The 17,735-nt window shown below is 50.0% G+C and overlaps 1 protein-coding gene across 3 annotated transcripts in view; it reads left to right on the top strand.

Moving 5' to 3' along the window:
* The window catches only part of PRPF4 (pre-mRNA splicing tri-snRNP complex factor PRPF4), a 53,438-nt gene that overhangs the window by 14,883 nt on the left and 20,820 nt on the right, over positions 1-17,735 (top strand). For all 3 annotated transcript variants that reach the window (XM_068103607.2, XM_068103606.2, XM_068103608.2), the window contains 5 exons: positions 3,027-3,213; positions 3,299-3,389; positions 16,772-16,851; positions 17,091-17,184; positions 17,328-17,422. In XM_068103607.2, the coding sequence (XP_067959708.1) occupies positions 3,027-3,213; positions 3,299-3,389; positions 16,772-16,851; positions 17,091-17,184; positions 17,328-17,422 (547 nt within the window). The remainder of the gene's footprint in view (positions 1-3,026; positions 3,214-3,298; positions 3,390-16,771; positions 16,852-17,090; positions 17,185-17,327; positions 17,423-17,735) is intronic.

Consider the following 17,735-nt stretch of genomic DNA (forward strand, 5'->3'; position numbering starts at 1 on the left):
AGACCTAACAGCTTGAGCGACAGAACTTCTTGGAGAGGATTGTTGAGAAAGTAGATGGGAGGGTTGTCCAGTCGATCTTTTCAGAGAGACATAGTAAGAGTGTGAGATTTGTCAGGATTGAAAGACATGTTCCACTTGTTTGACAAGTCTGTGATTTTGTCCAGGTCTTCAGAGAGTGAGGAGGCTGCAGACTGCTGATCTGAGGGAAGAGGAATGGAGCGGCAGAGAGTGGAGTCATCAGCAAAGAGATAGAGAGGATTTTCCAGAGAGTCGGAGAGATCATTGATAAAGACCAGAAAAAGCACAGGGCCCAGAACACTGCCTTGGGGAACTCCAGCCTGAACAGGAAGGGGAGATGAGAGAAACCCATTCAGGGCCACACGTCAACGACCAGAGAGGAAGTCCGCATGCCATGCATGGAGATTTCCATAGATACCATAGGAGGAGAGTTTGGTGAGCAGAGCTGGGTGCCAGACCGTATCGAAGGCACGTGATATGTCAAGGGAGACGGCTCTGATTTCCTGTTTGGCATTGAGGACCTCCATCCATTGTTAAGACAGCAGAAGCAGCATGTCCAGAGTAGAATGACCTGGTCTGAATCCAAATTGATGATCAGAGATCAAGCCATTGGAGAAGAATGTTTGAGGGTTTTCTTGCATGCACAGCTCGTTTCAAATCCCCCCACAACATCTCGATGGGATTTAGATCCGGGCTTTGACTTGGCCATTCCAGAACCCTCCATTTCTTTCTTTTCAGCCATTGCTTGGTGGATTTACTGGTATGTTTAGGGTCATTGTCATGTTGCAAGGTCTGCCTTCGGTTGAGCGTCAACCCTCCGACAGATGGCCTCACATTATCCTCAAGCACCCTTATACCTCATACCTCTGGTGCAATGAAGAATTCAAAGTGGATTCTATGATGGTGAGCTGCTCAGGCCCTGATGCAGCAAAGCTGCCCCAAACCATAATATTTCTACCACCATGCTTTACAGTTGGTATCAGGTTCTTGTGGTCAAATGCTGTCTGATTTTTGCCAAACATGTCTTCTGGTACTGTGGCCAAATAGCTCTACCATTGACTCGTCTGTCAAGAGCACATTGTTCCAGAAGTGCTGGTCTTTGCCTCGGTGTTCATTGGCAAACTTTTGTCTTGCCCTGATGTTCTTTCTGGACAGCAAAGGATTCCTCCTGGCACTCCTCCCATGTAGATCAAATTTGTGCAGCCTCTTTCTAATGGTAGACTCATGCACTTTGACATCAACAGTGGCAAGAGCTACCTGTAGGTACCGTGATGACATTCTGGGGTTCTTAGAGATTTCTTTCAGCATCTTGCGGTCTGCTCTCGGGCTGAACTTGCTGGGGCGGCCTGGCCTGAACAAGTTGGCAGTTGTTTGGAATCTTGTCCACTTGTGGATGATCTTCCGGACAGTCGAATCATTGATTTCAAAATTGTTTGGAGATCTTTTTCAATCCCTTCCCAGACTCAGTAGGTATCTATAACCTTCTTTCTGAAGGCCTCAGAGAGCTCTTTTGATCTAGGCATGGTGATGCCGCACACTTCAACAACAAAGAGCAAACCAAACTAAATGTCTGAGGTTTAAATAAGACAGGTTCCTCCAAGATCCTCTCTAACGATGTTCTAATCATTTGCACCTGAGCTGGTGCACCTGATTCTAATTTTCGGTATTTGAAGTCGTGATAAATGTGGGGGTGTACTTACTTTTTCCACATGCAAAATTTGCATTTATGTTTATTTAAATTACTAGGGCGTGCCCGTACGTGGGTGCAAAAAAACATGCGTGCAAACAACAACAACAAAAAAAAACTTTGAAACCACGTGGCAGTAACGACCACAGAACCCCCCCCCCCCTCTATTTACATGAAATGGTTTGGTCCATTCGCAAAGCCAAAGCGAACGGCTTGCGAGTACGGTAGAACCCCCCCCCTCTATTTACATGAAATGGTTTGGTCCATTCGCAAAGCCAAAGCGAACGGCTTGCGAGTACGGTGACCATACCTTGGGAACCACTTCCCCGATTAATTTCAAACCTTGAAAAGGCACATCCTCGGGTCCCCAGCAATATACCTGGCAAGTTTCAAGTATATCGGACCCGTGGTTGTCGAGAAACAGCGGTCACAGACAAACACACAGACACACAGAGATTACTGGAATTATAGATAGACTAGGACGTGCCCGTACGTGGGTGCCCGTACGTGCGTGCAAAAAAGCATGCGTGCAAACAACAACAACAAAAAAAAACTTTGAAACCACGTGGCAGTAACGACCACAGAACCCCCCCCTCTATTTACATGAAATGGTTTGGTCCATTCGCAACGACCACAGAACCCCCCTCTCTATTTACATGAAATGGTTTGGTCCATTCGCAAAGCCAAAGCGAACGGCGAACGGCTAAATCGCCATAGCTCGGTAACTACTTCTCCGATTAATTTCAAACCTTGAAAAGGCACATCCTCGGGTCCCCAGCAATATACCTGGCAAGTTTCAAGTATATCGGACCGGTAGTTGTCGAGAAACAGCGGTCACAGACAAACACACACACACACACACACAGACACACACACACACACACACAGACACACACACACACAGAGATTACTGGAATTATAGATAGATACAATGGACTACAAAATGTAAATGTTTCATGATATTTGTTATATTATATCACCTTTATCTGTCATTATTGTTGAGGCGTGTGTGTCGTGAGATCTTGTCAACCGACTTCCCTCTCTCCCCCTCTTGTCTCCCGCTCCCTTCATTGCATGTTGTTTGTGTCTGAGGATGTTTTCATGTTCAATGTGTTAGCTCTTACACGAGCCTCGATTCTGTATACAAAAAAAAAAAAAAATGAAGATCAAATAGCTGTATGTTGAAATATGTTGAAAAAGTCAAAACTTTACATGGGGTGTACTTACTTTTTCACGTGACTGTACCTGTTTCGTTTGAGTGTTGTTTTTAGCCAACGCAATGTTGAATGGCAATGCAATTTGGTGTACCATCTTCTTATAGGTACCGTGTTTGATCTGGAGGAACATGTCAACGAGCGTCGTGCTGAGGTCCTCGCTGAGTTTGAGCGCAGAAAGCGAGCACGCCAGATCACTGTGCCCACAGACGATGTCGAAGTTAAAGCCGGTCTTCGTAACTTGTCCGAGCCAACAACACTGTTTGGCGAGGGACCGGGAGAGCGCAGGGAAAGGTAATTGATCCTCACTGAGAACCTTGATCGCTTGTCGTGTCTTTGTTTTGTGTGTGTTCATAATTGCTTGTGCTTGTGGTTTTAGGTTGCGGAACATCCTGTCAGTGCTGGGGCAGGATGCCTTAAAAAAGAACAAGGAGGAGGAAGAAGAAAGAGCCAAAAAGGCGAAGCTGGAGGTTTGTTTGTGTAGGAGCTGCTTATACAGTATGCAGTGAAGATCTCGTTTCCTTTGTATGATGTCAGTTGCACTATTGGGGCCAAATAATAGTTTTCATGAGTGTTATCCCATTTTGCTGTGTTGGTGCTGTCATGAGAACCTCAAAACTGGGGAAAAAAAAAATTCTTACACTGTGTTGCTTGTTGTCTCACCAGATGATCTGCTAATGGGGGCTCTCTGAGCCAGAGGTTTAAGACCTGTGTGAACGACCGAAACAAAATTTTCATGCTTACTGTGTTCTTCTAATTGTAATACTTCCTCCAACAATCGTTCAAATTAAACTGAAACTGGTGGTTGCTCATTTATGGAAAGGCAAAACGCAGGAAGACGTTCCTTAGCAAATAATGGTTTATTATGAAAATTATACTGACACGAGCATGGACAAGAAGGCAAAACCTGGACAGATCTGGCACACGAAGAACGACACAGGGAAGGAAAGACGCGAACATATCGTCCAAAGAAAATAAAACGATGCCCTGCCAGTGTGCCAAAATACCGAATTCAAACAGACAATGGGGATATCAGGTGAGAATTTGAGGCGGGTGCAAACTGGTCTTGGGCTGGTGTTGTACAGAGCTGGAGTGTCACAAGACGAAGTGTGGCTTGGGGAGCAATGGGGGTGAGGAGGCCAGGAGACTTGAGGATGGTGTTGAGGAGCGATGTCTCCATGACTCAAAAACGGTCCTTCCATGGGGAGCGACAACACGGAGACCGTAGTATTGTCTACACCCTCGTGCACGGTGGGGTCCCTCTCACTCGCTGCCCGTTTATGTGGGCGGCCATCTTTCAGACCATCCTGCCCTGCAGGTCGGCTCCTATTAAAAGCTTTCCGCCCCAATCCAGGGCTCCACGGCTCATTTTACCTCCATAGCTTGTAGGCCGCCAGCCAAACAGTTCATGATGGTGCCTTTTAAAAGCACGAAGAACTTTCCCATGCCTTTATACCCAAGTCATCCACTTGGCCTTGCCTGTACAGGAGGTATTACACCACACAATATTACTTTACTCAGCGATATTGTTTATGATATCTGTAATTGTAGCATACATTGGCCATATATAATTTGAGAAACTCTTAGTTGAAAACAAGACGTTGATTTTCATTGGGTATTATGTTGCAAAGATGTTACACGTTGTATAGGATACGACAATAGTTTTTTTTATTTATGCATTATTTCCTTAATTATCCTCCCCAAATGAGAGGGTATTGCATTTGAGTCCATTTGTCTGTCTGTCTGTCTGTTTGTCTGCACAGAATAAATATGATTTTCTCTGCAACCGTTGGTCCGATTGACAGGAAATTTTCACCAAAGGTGCAACTCCACCTGTAGAATTTTTAAATGATAATTATGATGTCATAGGTCATGTGGTACAGGTGCCATCTTTGAGAAACCGAAAAACTTTGCACCTCTATATCTCTGAAAGTGCTGCATCGACAAGATTGAGACATGGCTCATTGGAAAGAACTCAATTGGGAATAACATACGTTAATGATGATGTCCTAGGTGCCTCCATTATGACGTCATAATTTGACAAGTACAATTTTTTATATATTTTTTTGTATACTGAATCGAGGCTCGTGAAAGAGCTGACATTTACTTCACAAATAAATCAACCAGACAAACAAAATATATAAAAAGAGGGAGCGGAAGACAAGAGAAGGGGAAGCACACAAACTTGAGAGCACACAACATTTAAGAGCAGGGAGATGTGTGGGAGGGAGAGGGCTTCGGGGGAGGAGGCGTGGGAAGGGGGGGGGGGGGGTGGGAGAAGTATAAACCACAAGGACACCAAGGACTTCCAAGACAGAAGTTGGTATTTCAAAAAAGTGGGATTGGGGTGAAATTAGCGGGGATAGAAAAGATCAAGGTTTTGGATTTTTTTTTTTTGTTTTTTTTGTTTTTTTTGTATACAAGATCGAGGCTCGTGAAAGAGCGAACATTAATCACACAGAAAGACAAACCGACACATAAAACATATAACATCGGGAGCGGTAGACAAGATGGGGAGAGAGGGGGAAGGACACAAACACAACATTTGAGAGCAGGGACCGAGAGACATGGAGACTTCGAGAGATCTGAGAGAGGGCGAGGGCTTTGGGGGGGGGGGGCATGGGAATGGGGCGGTGGGAGAGGTATAAAACATATGGACACTGCCAGGACTTCCAGGAAAGAAGTTGGAATTTCAAACAAGGTGGATCTGGGGTGAATTAGCGGGGGTAGAAAAGATCAAGGTTTTGGATGGGGGAAGATAAGAGATGGTGGTGAACAGCTGTTTTAAAGACCTGGAGGGAGGGGTGGGATTGAAGGGAGTGAGGGAGTTTGTTCCAGAGGCGGGAGAAAAGAGGAATGAAAGAGTGAAGGTGAGCAGAGAGCTGAGATTTCGGCAGTTTAACCATCAGAGGGTTGCTGGCAGATCTTGTGCGACCTGTAGGAATATTTGGGGGACAGAGCACAGAGAGAGCTGGGGGTGCAAGGCCGGAGAGGAGTCGGTAGAAGACAGAAAGACCACCTACCTGCCTGCGGTGAGTGAGTGAAAAGCCCTCAGAGATAGCTTCATCGCGGGAGATTCCAATAATTCTGAAAGCTTTGGTTTCAACAGCGTGAAGCCGAGCTAGGTGTGAGGCAGGAGCACCGGCCCATAGGGGAGAACAGTATTCCATTGAGCTGCGGATGAAAGCCTTGTATGTGGTGAGGAGCTCAGGTGTGCCGAGGAAGGACTTCGCACGACGGAGGATGCCCAGTCGGCGACTGGCTTTGGAGGCCAGCTTGGAAATGTGGTTTTCCCAAGAAAGATCATGGCAGATAGTGAGACCCAAAAGCTTGAGCGACAGAACTTCTTGGAGAGGATTGTTGAGAAAGTAGATGGGAGGGTTGTCCAGTCGATCTTTTCGGAGAGACATAGTAAGAGTGTGAGATTTGTCAGGATTGAAAGACATGTTCCACTTGTTTGACCAGTCTGTGATTTTGTCCAAGTCTTCAGAGAGTGAGGCAAACATTAGAGGCAAACACAGAGTTGACTGCACAGCTGACTCCGCACGTGAAAAAGCTGAATGCTGATGACTCTACTCTTTGTCGCTCCATTCTTCATCCCTCAGATCGGCAGTCTGCAGCCTCCTCAGGCATTCAGCTTTTTCACGTGCGGAGTCAGCTGTGTAGCCGTTTGAGTTAAGGGAGGGGATGGAGGGGGAACAAACACCAGAAACGGATTTGACCAGACGCCACCAGGATTTGGAAGAGGGAGACAGATAAGAGAGTTCGGTCTCCTCACTCTCTGCAGACCTGGATGGGGGAAGACATGAGATGGTGGTGAACAGCTGTTTTAAAGACCTGGAGGGTGGAGTCTGATTGAAGAGAGTGAGGGAGTTTGTTCCAGAGGTGGGAGAAAAGAGGAATGAAGGAGTGAAGGTGAGCAGAGAGTCTTGATTTTGGCAGTTTAACCATAAGAGGGTTGCAGGCAGATCGTGTGCGACCTGTCGGAATATTTGCGGGACAGAGCCCAGAGAGAGCTGGGGGGGCAAGGCCAGAGAGGAGTCGGTAGAAGACGGAAAGACCACCAACCTGCCTGCGGTGAGTGTGAGAGGACCTTGGAGTTAGCTTCATCGCGGGAGATTCCAATGATTCTGAATGCTTTGGTTTCAACAGCGTGAAGACGAGCTTGGTGTGAGGCAGGAGCACCAGCCCAGAGGGGAGAGCAGTATTCCATTGAGCTGTGGATGAAAGCCTTTTATGTGGTGAGGAGCTCAGGTGTGCCAAGGAAGGACTTCGCACGACGGAGGATGCCCAGTCGGCGACTGGCTTTGGAGGCCAGATTTGAAATGTGGTTTTCCCAGGAAAGATCATGGCAGATAGTGAGACCCAAAAGCTTGAGTGACAGAACTTCTTGGAGAGGATTATTCAGAAAGTAGATGGGAGGGTTGTCCAGTCGGTCTTTTCGGAGAGACATCGTAAGAGTGTGAGATTTGTCAGGATTGAAAGACATGTTCCACTTGTTTGCCCAGTCTGTGATTTTGTCCAGGTCTGCAGAGAGTGAGGAGGCTGCAGATGCCGATCTGAGGGATGAAGAATGGAGCGACAAAGAGTAGAGTCATCAGCAAAGAGATAGAGAGGATTTTCAAGAGAGTCAGAGAGATCATTGATGAAGACCAGAAAAAGCACAGGGCCCAGAACACTGCCTTGGGGAACTCCAGCCTGAACAGGAAGAGGAGATGAGAGAACCCCATTCAGGGCCACATGTTGACTACGACTAGAGAGGAAGTCCGCCAGCCATGCGTGGAGATTTCCATGGATACCAAAAGAGGAGAGTTTGGTGAGCAGAGCGGGGTGCCAGACCGTATCGAAGGCACATGATATGTCAAGGCAGACAGCTCTAATTTCCTGTTTGGCATTGAGGACCTCCATCCATTGTTGAGAAAGCAGAAGCAGCATGTCCAGAGTAGAGTGACCAGGTCTGAAACCAAATTGATGATCAGAGATCAAGCCATTGGAGAAGAATAGATGAAAATGAAATTTTTCATAAAATGAAATCATAAAATTTTATGAAAATTTTATGATATGAAATTATGAAAATCTTTTTTTTTTAAATTCATTTTCATAAAATGAAAATTTTCATAAAGATGAAATTTCTTGAGCGTTTATGGATAAATTGGTGGGTGGAGAAAAAAATAGTCATCGGTCACGTGGTTCGCCCGCCATATTTGTTTTAACACAAAAGCCTTTAAAAAACCCACGAAAAACGGATAACTATAATTGAGGGTCTGCAATCTCGGATTGCCCTTTCTAGTTATAATTGGAATGGAGATAAAACTTTGCGTACACCTGTGGGTGTAGCATGTGACTGTGTTGCATATGATTGTCTGGTGCTGCACAATGTGAATCGTATGTTGAATGTTCGGAAATCTGCCATTTATAAGTGTTTGTCATAATTTTAGGCTGATTCGTTCAGAAGTGGGAGAAAAGTGGTTTTGAGTACCACAGTGTACTCAAATTATACCTTTACTTTCTTATATGTCTTCAAGAAAGACTTATAAGATGTTCTTTTAAGAGCCATGAGACACTAGAACCAAAAATCAGATGATGATAACACGATATAGATACCACGATGTTGTAATTATCCTTTATTTTGGAAACGGATAACTATAATTGGGTAGCCATTCCCGTTTTAAAAGGTCTAATTAAACCTCAACCTTCCTATTGTAACAGCCTTGCTAGTTTTGATTAATGAAGTTTCAACACAACAGTAATGGTACCATTACTATTGGTATTCCTGAGTGTCTTTGTCCTTCAATTGACCATTGCCCGGCATTTTTTGTGTTTTGTTAATCGATTTCACTTGACACATCACTAAAACCAGAAAAACCCTTGCCCTTTGGAGCCTGTGCTAACAAACCCAGTTTTTATAAGTACTAGTGGGCCATTGGACCAAACTTTCATTGCCATTCACTGCCCTGTAGCACACCTGCCTGCTGTCGTGCTTGGGCATTAGCTTACCTTTCACCAAGCCCAGATGTGCTTGGGCTATGGCGGGGATTGTACGTTCATTATTGTTGTTGCCAAATGAGACTACTATTATTATAGTTGTTAATATTACTAGTATTGATTAATTTAGTGGTTTGAGCTTTGTTGCAATGTTATCATTATTCTTGGTATTAGCCTGTCCCCCCCGCAGCGGGAGCCAGGGTTTTGCAATCACTTCTGTCTGTGTGTGTGTGTGTGTGTGTGTGTGTGTGTGTGTGTGTGTGTGTGTGTGTGTGTGTGTGTGTGTGTGTGTGTGTGTGTGTGTGTGTGTGTGTGTGTGTGTGTGTGTGTGTGTGTGTGTGTGTGTGTGTGTCCCCGTTACTGTTTTACCAAACATTTTTTTCCCACTTGAGCTATTGTCATAACATTTTCAACAAAACTTTGAGAATATTGAGAAGCCAAATTAATAATTTGGTCAAAAGGTCAAAGGTCAGCATCACATTAAGTCGTCAATTTTCATGCAATTGACCTGAAATTTGAAGATTTTACATGTTGGGCCACTGAATTGGTTCACTAATCAAAACCTAGAAGCCGATTATTTTATTTTATTTTATTCTATTTTTTTTAATATCAAAAGGTCAAAGTTGTATAAAATCGTCAATTTTCATCCGTTTGACTTGAAATTTGAGCAAGGCTTGCATATTGTGTCACTGAAGCATATTGCTTTTGAAGTCAAAAGGTCAAAATCGCCTAAAATCAAAAAAAATTAGATTTTTTTTTTTTTTTCCTGTTTTCGTTATGTTTAGCATAAGGAAGAAGTCTTAATAGAAAGCGGACGCAGACGAGCTTTGCATTTTTAGATGCTTTCTAGTTGCCCTCGCCAGAGGAGAGGGTATTGCATTTGAGTCTGTTTGTTTGTATGTCCGCACAGAATAAATATGGAGCCTTTGCTATGATTTTCTCTGCAACCATTGGTCCGATTGACAGGAAATTTTCACCAGAGGTGCAACTCCACCTGTATAATTGTCCCCCGTCGCACAGCGGAGCGAAAGGGGGACTATGGTTTTCCCCTCCGTCCGTGCGGGCGGGCGTGCGTGCGTGCGTAAGCGAAGGACCGCATTCGAATTTGGTGTGTGGGTGCAACCCACGTCAAAATCCAAGATGGCCACCGCCATGTATGTCTGATGCCATGTATGTCTGAACCTTGAGCTGAATATCTTGAAAAATAAGCGAAGTACCAACCTCTTATCTGGTGTGTGGGTGTATCTCGGCATAAGGAAGAACGCCATTGTAAATTGGGTCGCCATGTCAAAATCCAAGATGGCCGCCACCATATACATGTCTGAACCTTGTGAGCGGAATATCTTGAAAAATAAGCGAAGTACCAACTTCTAATCTGGTGAGTGGGTGTATCTAGGCATAAGGAAGAAGGCTATTGAAAATTGGGTCGCCACGTCAAAATCCAAGATGGCCGCCTCCATGTATGTCTGAACCTTGTGAGCGAAATATCATATCATAGCATGTTTTCTGCGTCTTCCACTTTGTCAACTCGCATCACTTCCCCGACGGAGGACCTAGGCATAACGCTTGTTTTTTATGATTATTATGATGTCATAGGCTACGTGGTTCGGCCTCCATCTTGGAAAAAACAAAAAACTTTGCACCTTTATATCTCCGAAAGCCCTGAATAGAAAAAATTGAGACATTGCTCATTGTAAAGAACTCCATGGGGGAATAAAATATGTTGATAATGTCATAGGTGCCTCCATTATGACATCATAATTAGACAAGTACAAAACTTCATCCGATTAAGATGAAATTTCTTGAGCATAATCTAGGAATAAATTAGTTTAGAATAAAAAATAATGATGACGTCATTGGTCACATGGTTCGGCCGCCATATTTGTTTTAACACAAAAGCCTGAAAAATCACTGAAAATACATCCTGGCGAGGATTTGCAATCTGATTTCTCTTTCTAATTTATTTTGTAAATTGGAATGCCATGCCATTGAAGGACCTATTAAGCTGCTCTATACACCTTAACATGGTGTGCATTTAAAACATGGGAATTATTCTGGATTCCTTGTAGCTAATTAGCCTAATCAACTCAGGAGGTCATGACGATCATTTTGGCATGTCACACTCCACATCAGAAAGCTCGTGGAACTCCACAAAAAAACATGACACACACACACACACCTCAACCATTTATAGTAGACTAGCCGAAAGCACCCGGCGTTGCCCGGGTTCTTTTTGAATGAATTTACGACTATAATTCAGCTTTTTGTCACGGCCGTAGAAGATTGACTACTATAATTCAGCTCAGCTTTTAATTGCGAAATGGGCCCAGCCCGGCTGAGGTGGGCCTCGACCGGTCTTGCCACCTCGCCTAAAACCTTCCCGGGGCCCATCCCGACGTTTTTTGTTTTAGAGGTTTCTTCCTATCTTTCACCATTCAGGAGATTACCGCATGCAGACAAACAAACAAACAAAAACTTTCTTATTCATGTATAGAATAGCCAAAAGCACCCGGCGTTGCCCGGGTTCTTTTTGAATGAATTTACTGAAGGAGCTGTGCTCCTACGCGAGTTAAAAGGATTGACGCGACAAAAGACGGGAATTCATCCGAGTTTCTTTATTCCACAAAACCAAACTCGGGTACTCTGAAAAGCCCGTTTATCGGGCGGCAATATATACATGCAATCAAACGCGGCGAGAGTGGGCGTGCCCGGGCGAGCCCGGGAAAGGCAAGTCTGGACATGCCCGGGAAAGGCGAGACTGAGCGTCTCCGGGCGGCCCGGGCGAGCCCGGGAAAGGCAAGTCTGGACATGCCCGGGAAAGGCGAGACTGAGCGTCTCCGGGCGGTCTGGGCGAGCCCGGGAAAGCCGAGTCCGGACATGCCCGGGAAAGGCGAGACTGAGCGTCTCCGGGCGGTCTGGGCGAACCCGGCACAGCGATCGCTCCCCGGTTGCGTCCCCGGCAGGTGCAAGGCGATTGTGTATGTTCAGCGGCAACCGCTACACGCGCCCCCCCAGAATCGACTTGCACTGGCAGGGTCAATTTAAGGAGAGCCCTGATGACCCGGCCGAAGCGACCCCTGGAGGGTCGTGGGGGGGGGGGGGGTCCGGTGTGGTGGTGGGTGGTCGAGCGGGGGGAACCGTGGACGGGGGGCGGCCTCGCCGCAGAGGAAGGGCCAACCGTGGTGGTTGGTCGACGTCCACGTGCGCCGGCTTGAGGCGGTCCACCGAAATCCGGTCCGACCTGCCGCCGACGTCGATGACGAAAGACTTGTCGTCCCGTCGCAGGACCCGGAAGGGTCCGTCGTACGGTGGCCGGAGTGGCCCCCGGTGTGCGTCATGACGCACAAAAACGTACTCCGCTGTGCGAAGCGCTGGGGGGACGTCGGACTGGGGGCCACCGTGACGGGACGTTGGCACGGGGGAAAACCGTCGGGCGGCCTCCTGGAGGTCCGAGCGCTGGCGAGCCGCGGACCAGGGACTGGTAGCGTCGGGCACGAACTCGCCCGGGACACGTAGCGGCTGGCCGTAGACGAGCTCGGCGGTGGACGCCTGGAGGTCCTCCTTGGGGGCCGTGTGGAGGCCCAAAAGGACCCACGGCAGCCGGTCGGCCCAACCGCCGTCCTGAAGGCCGGCCATGAGCGCGGCCTTCATAGAGCGGTGAAAACGCTCGCACAACCCATTGGCTTGGGGGTGGTAGGCCGTGGTACGGTGGAGCTTGACCCCCAGGTTGCGGGCGACCGCGCCCCACATCTCGGAGGTGAACTGCGGACCGCGGTCCGAAGAGATGTGCCCCGAAGTGGGCGACCCAGGTGGCGATGAAAGCCTGCGCCGCGTTGGTGGTGGAAACGAGGGAACGGCCTCCAGCCACCTGGTGGTCCTGTCCACCATGGTGAGCAGGTGTGTGAAACCTCGTGATGGGGGTAGGGGGCCCACCAGGTCCACGTTGACGTGGTCGAAACGTCGTTCGGGCACGGTGAAAGGCGCCAGCGGGGCCTGGGTGTGGCGGTGGACCTTGGCCCGCTGGCAGGCCGTGCAGGCATTGGCCCAATCGGGGACGTCCCGTTGAAGTCAGTGCCAGACGAAACGCACCGACACCAGCATCTGGGAAGCTTTCCGGCCCGGGTGGGAAAGGCCGTGGAGGGAGGCAAAAACGCGGCGCTGCCAGGTAACGGGCACGATGGGGCGAGGCTGGCCTTGGGAGACGTCGCAGAGCAGGACAGTGTCCGCTAAGGGGACGTCGGCCAGGCGGAGGCCCGTGTCCACCGCCCGGAGGGCTTGCACCGTGGTGTCGGTGGTCCGGTTGGCCGCCATAAGCGCGAAGTCCACGCCGAGGTGGACCGCGTTCGCGCTGGCCCGAGAAAGACAGTCGGCATGGTAAATTCCGACACGGCGGAGAGGTGGCGCTGCTGGCGGGCCGACCACGGCTCCGTGACTTTGGCCATCGCGTAAACCAACGGCTTGTGGTCGAAAAAAGCCGTGAACGGGCGACCCTCCAGGAGGTCGTGGAAATGGCGAACGGCCAGGTATAGACCAAGGAGCTCGCGGTCAAATGTGCTGTATTTTAGCTCGTTCGGCCGGAGTTGCCGGCTAAAAAAAGCGAGTGGCTGCCAAACCCCGTTCACCCATTGTTCGTGTACGGCGCCCACCGCGTAGTCGGAGGCATCCGTAGTGAGGGCGATTGGAGCGTCGAGCACCGGGTGAGCCAGCAGCGTTGCGTCGGCGAGGGCCAGCTTTGCACCTGTGAAGGCCGCGTCCATGGCTGTGGACCAGACGACGTCATGCTTGACCGGCTTGCCCCGGAGGGCTTCGTAAAGGGGCCGCAGGAGCTGAGCAGCACGGGGCACGAAACGGTGGTAGAAATTCACCATGCCGAGGAACTCCTGCAGGGCCTTGATGGAGCAGGGACGCGGGAACTCGGTGATGGCCTCGACCTTGGTTGGCAGCGGCACGGCCCCGTTTCTGGTGATGTGGTGGCCCAAAAGGTCAACGGCAGTCGTGCCGAAGTGGCATTTGGCCGGGTTGACGATTAAGCCGTGCTCGCTGAGGCGCTCGAACAGTGTTCGGAGGTGGAGGAGGTGCTCGGCCCGGGACGTGCTGGCGACGAGGATGTCGTCCAGATAGATGAAGAGGAACGGCAGGTTGCGCAGCACGCAGTCCATCAAGCGTTGGAACGCCTGGGCCGCGTTTTTGAGGCCAAACGGCATTCTCAAGAATTCGAACAGGCCAAACGGCGTGATGACGGCCGTTTTTGGGACGTCGGCCGGCCTGACAGGTACCTGGTGGTATCCCCGTATTAGGTCAACTTTTGAGAAAATGACCCGTCCCGCCAAACGGGCGGAAAAGTCCTGGATGTGCGGGACCGGATACCTGTCGGGGGTGGAAACGTCGTTGAGGCGGCGGTAGTCGCCACATGGGCGCCAGCCGCCCCCCGGCTTCGGCACGATGTGTAGTGGCGAGGCCCACGCGCTATCGGAGCGCCGCACGATGCCGAGGTGCTCCAACGCGTCAAACTCGGCTTTTGCCACGGCGAGCTTGGCCGGGTCGAGGCGGCGGGCTCTGGCGTAGACCGGCGGGCCTGTAGTTGGTATGTGGTGCTCGATACCATGTCGTACCGCGATGGCCGAAATCGTCGGCCGCGTGAGGGCCGGGAACTCCGCGAGCAGGCGAGCGAACTCGTTGGCCGCCGGGAGGGTGCATGCTTGTTCGGTCGGCGCGGAGCTGCTCATCGTGCATGCCAGGGAGCTGAAAGTCTCGGCGTTGACAAGGCGACGCCGTTTGACGTCGATCTGCAGCCCATGTGCGCAGAGGAAGTCGGCGCCCAGCAAAGCCATGGGCACGCTCGCCGTCACAAAGGTCCAGTTAAAGCGCTGGTTGCCGAAGCAGAGGGTGACGTTGTGCGGATGGCCGATCCGTTGGCAGCGACCAATGAGGGGCCGCAAACGGCGGTCTGCCTGCCTGTCCTGCTCGGAGGCGGGTATGACGCTCAGTTGGGCGCCGGTGTCACAAAGGAAGCGCCGCCCGGACGGTTTGTCCTTGATAAAAAGCAAGTTGCCCGAGTGGCCGGCGCTCATGGCTGGTAATGAACGACGGCCCGGGCATTTCCCGACTTGCCGAAAGTGCACGGGGGTCGGCATGTCCGAGCCTTGTGTCCGAACCTGGCGTGGTAATAACACCACGCCTGGTCAGGTGGAGGCCCCGGCCGTCGTGTTGGGAGCGGTCGGCGCGGCGTGGCGGCCGCCAGTTGCACCGGCAGTTCGGCCTCCAACCGCACCGGGCGCTCGGGCACCATGGGCGTCGCCTCGGACGGTGGCGGGCTCCAGGTAGCCGCCCCGATGTGCTGGCCTGCCGAGGAGATCTTGTCGGCTTCCCTGGCGAGGGTGTGGGGATCCGTGATCTGCGTGCCTGCCAGGGCGAGGTGTACCTGGCTAGGCAGCTGGCGGAGGAACAGCTCTCGGAAAAGAAAATCCGGGGAGTGCTCACCGAGCAGCGAGAGCATGGAGTCCATTCGCTTGGACGGGCGCGTGTCGCCGAGCTCGGGCAGGTCGAGCAGGCGTCGTGCGCGTTCTGCCGGTGAGAGGGCGAATGCGTCGAGGAGGAGCGTCTTGATCGCGCCATACTTGTCAGCGGCTGGCGGGTGCTGGAGGAGGCCCAGGGCGCGGGCCGCGGTGGCGGAGCCGAGTGCCGCTACCACATGGTGGAAGCGGGTGTCGTCGGTGGTAATGCCTCGCAGGGCAAACTGGGAGTCCGCCTGTGCGAACCAAACCGCCGCGTGAGCCTCCCAGAAGGTAGGCAGTTTAAGGGCAACTGCCGTGTCCATGTCGGGGGTCACCAATGAAGGAGCTTTGCTCCTACGCGAGTTAAAAGGATTGACGCGACAAAAGACGGGAATTCATCCGAGTTTCTTTATTCCACAAAACCAAACTCAGGTACTCTGAAAAGCCCGTTTATCGGGCGGCAATATATACATGCAATCAAACGCGGCGAGAGTGGGCGTGCCCGGGCGAGCCCGGGAAAGGCAAGTCTTTACATGCCCGGGAAAGGCGAGACTGAGCGTCTCCGGTGGCCCGGGCGAGTCCGGGAAAGGCAAGTCTGGACATGCCCCGGAAAGGCGAGACTGAGCGTCTCCGGGCGGTCTGGGCGAGCCCGGCACAGCGATCGCTCCCCGGTTGCGTCCCCGGCAGGTGCAAGGCTATTGTGTATGTTCAGCGGCAACCGCTACATTACTACTATAATTCAGCTTTTACTCGCGGCGGTAAAAGATTTGACTACTATAATTCAGCTTAATTCAACTCAGCTTTTAATTGCGAAATGGGTCCAGCCCGGCCGAAGCGGCCTCGACCGGCCTAATCACCTAGCCTATAACCTTCCTGGGGCCCATCCCGACATTTTTTGTTTCAGAGGTTTCCTCCTATCTTTCACCGTTCAGGAGATTAGCGCATGCAGACAAACAAACAAAAACTTTCTTTTATATATATAAGAAGAAGATAGAAGATAGATTACATTTGCCGTATAAAAACCACCTTTAGAGGCCATTTTTCCCCGCAAGCGGGGGTTGGCCTTTTTCGGGCACCGTGGTTGTTGTTGTTTTTTGGTCCCCTTTTTGAAGCAATGTTTTACGGCCGGATGCCCTTCCTGACGCCAACCCTTTTTGCCGCCTTTAACGACAAACAGGGAATTACCAGTGAACTGGTACTCAATTAGCCGACCTCGGAAGGATGACAGGCTGAGTCAACCCCCCTGGCGTTAATTCAGCAATCGACCGGGATTCGAACCCAGGATCCTAGGATCCTAAGCCGGCACCCTAGCCGCTAGCCCAACACCAGGGTTGCCGTATGCCTTCAACAAATCTATTGTACTTTGTTTGCAGAGTCAGGAGACATGGTACCATGAGGGTCCTGAGCCATTGAAACAGGCTCGCCTATGGATTGCTAGCTACTCTTTGCCCAGGTGAGAGGGTCGAAATAAATTCAGTAAAAATGTACTGGGTTGAACTATCAGACTGATCCAATTGGATATTTACGTGCACATCAGGCTATCAGCGTGCATTCATTGAGAAAGAGAATGCATAAACATAATTTTGCAATTTTGAAGCACTGGGTGTGATCCGTTGGGCATCTTTTGTAGAGTACTGTGTAGTGACCATTCTGTTTTGAAAAGTGTATTGTCATGACGGGTGGTGCCTGCAGGGCGATATCGCGCCTGGAGGGGGCACGGAATAACAAGGACATACCTGAAGCTGCTAAGAACGCAAAGCGTCAGGAACTCCATCGGCAGATCAGGGTATACTCGGCTGTGTTACTATTTGGCTATGTTTGGCTCAATAATTGTGTGTGTGTGTGCATACGTGCTTTTCACTCCAAATTATTGGACTGTTCAGAAGAGACTTTCTGGTGATTGTCTTTTTTTCACCTCTCTTACATTAGTCCCTCAGTAACTTCTGCAGTCAGATTGGTGACAGCCGGCCCATCTCATTCTGTCAGTTCAGTCCAGACTCGCAGCTTCTAGCCACTGCCTCGTGGTGAGTGTCTCCACTGAGTGGAGCGGTGGGTTACTCAAAATATCATGATCCCTCTGGCTTTTTGTTTTGTTACTTGCACGTGCTGTGGATGGGTATTGGGGATTTGTTGTGCACGTTGTGAAAATAATTATTGCTCGAGTTGTATGACCTTTCCAAAAGAAGGATACTTGGCCTAACTGCAGATTTTCACTTGGCAGCAGAGCAGGAGTATGTTGCATAGTTCTGCATCTTGCCTGCCAGTTAGTCCATTGTACAGATATTTGGGTTTGAAATGTACCAATGGTTTTTCGTTCACTTGCGCTGGTCTCTTCAC

Source organism: Myxine glutinosa, chromosome 3 (genome assembly GCF_964187855.1).
Source record: "Myxine glutinosa chromosome 3, kmMyxGlut1.1, whole genome shotgun sequence".
Taxonomy (NCBI): domain Eukaryota; kingdom Metazoa; phylum Chordata; class Myxini; order Myxiniformes; family Myxinidae; genus Myxine; species Myxine glutinosa.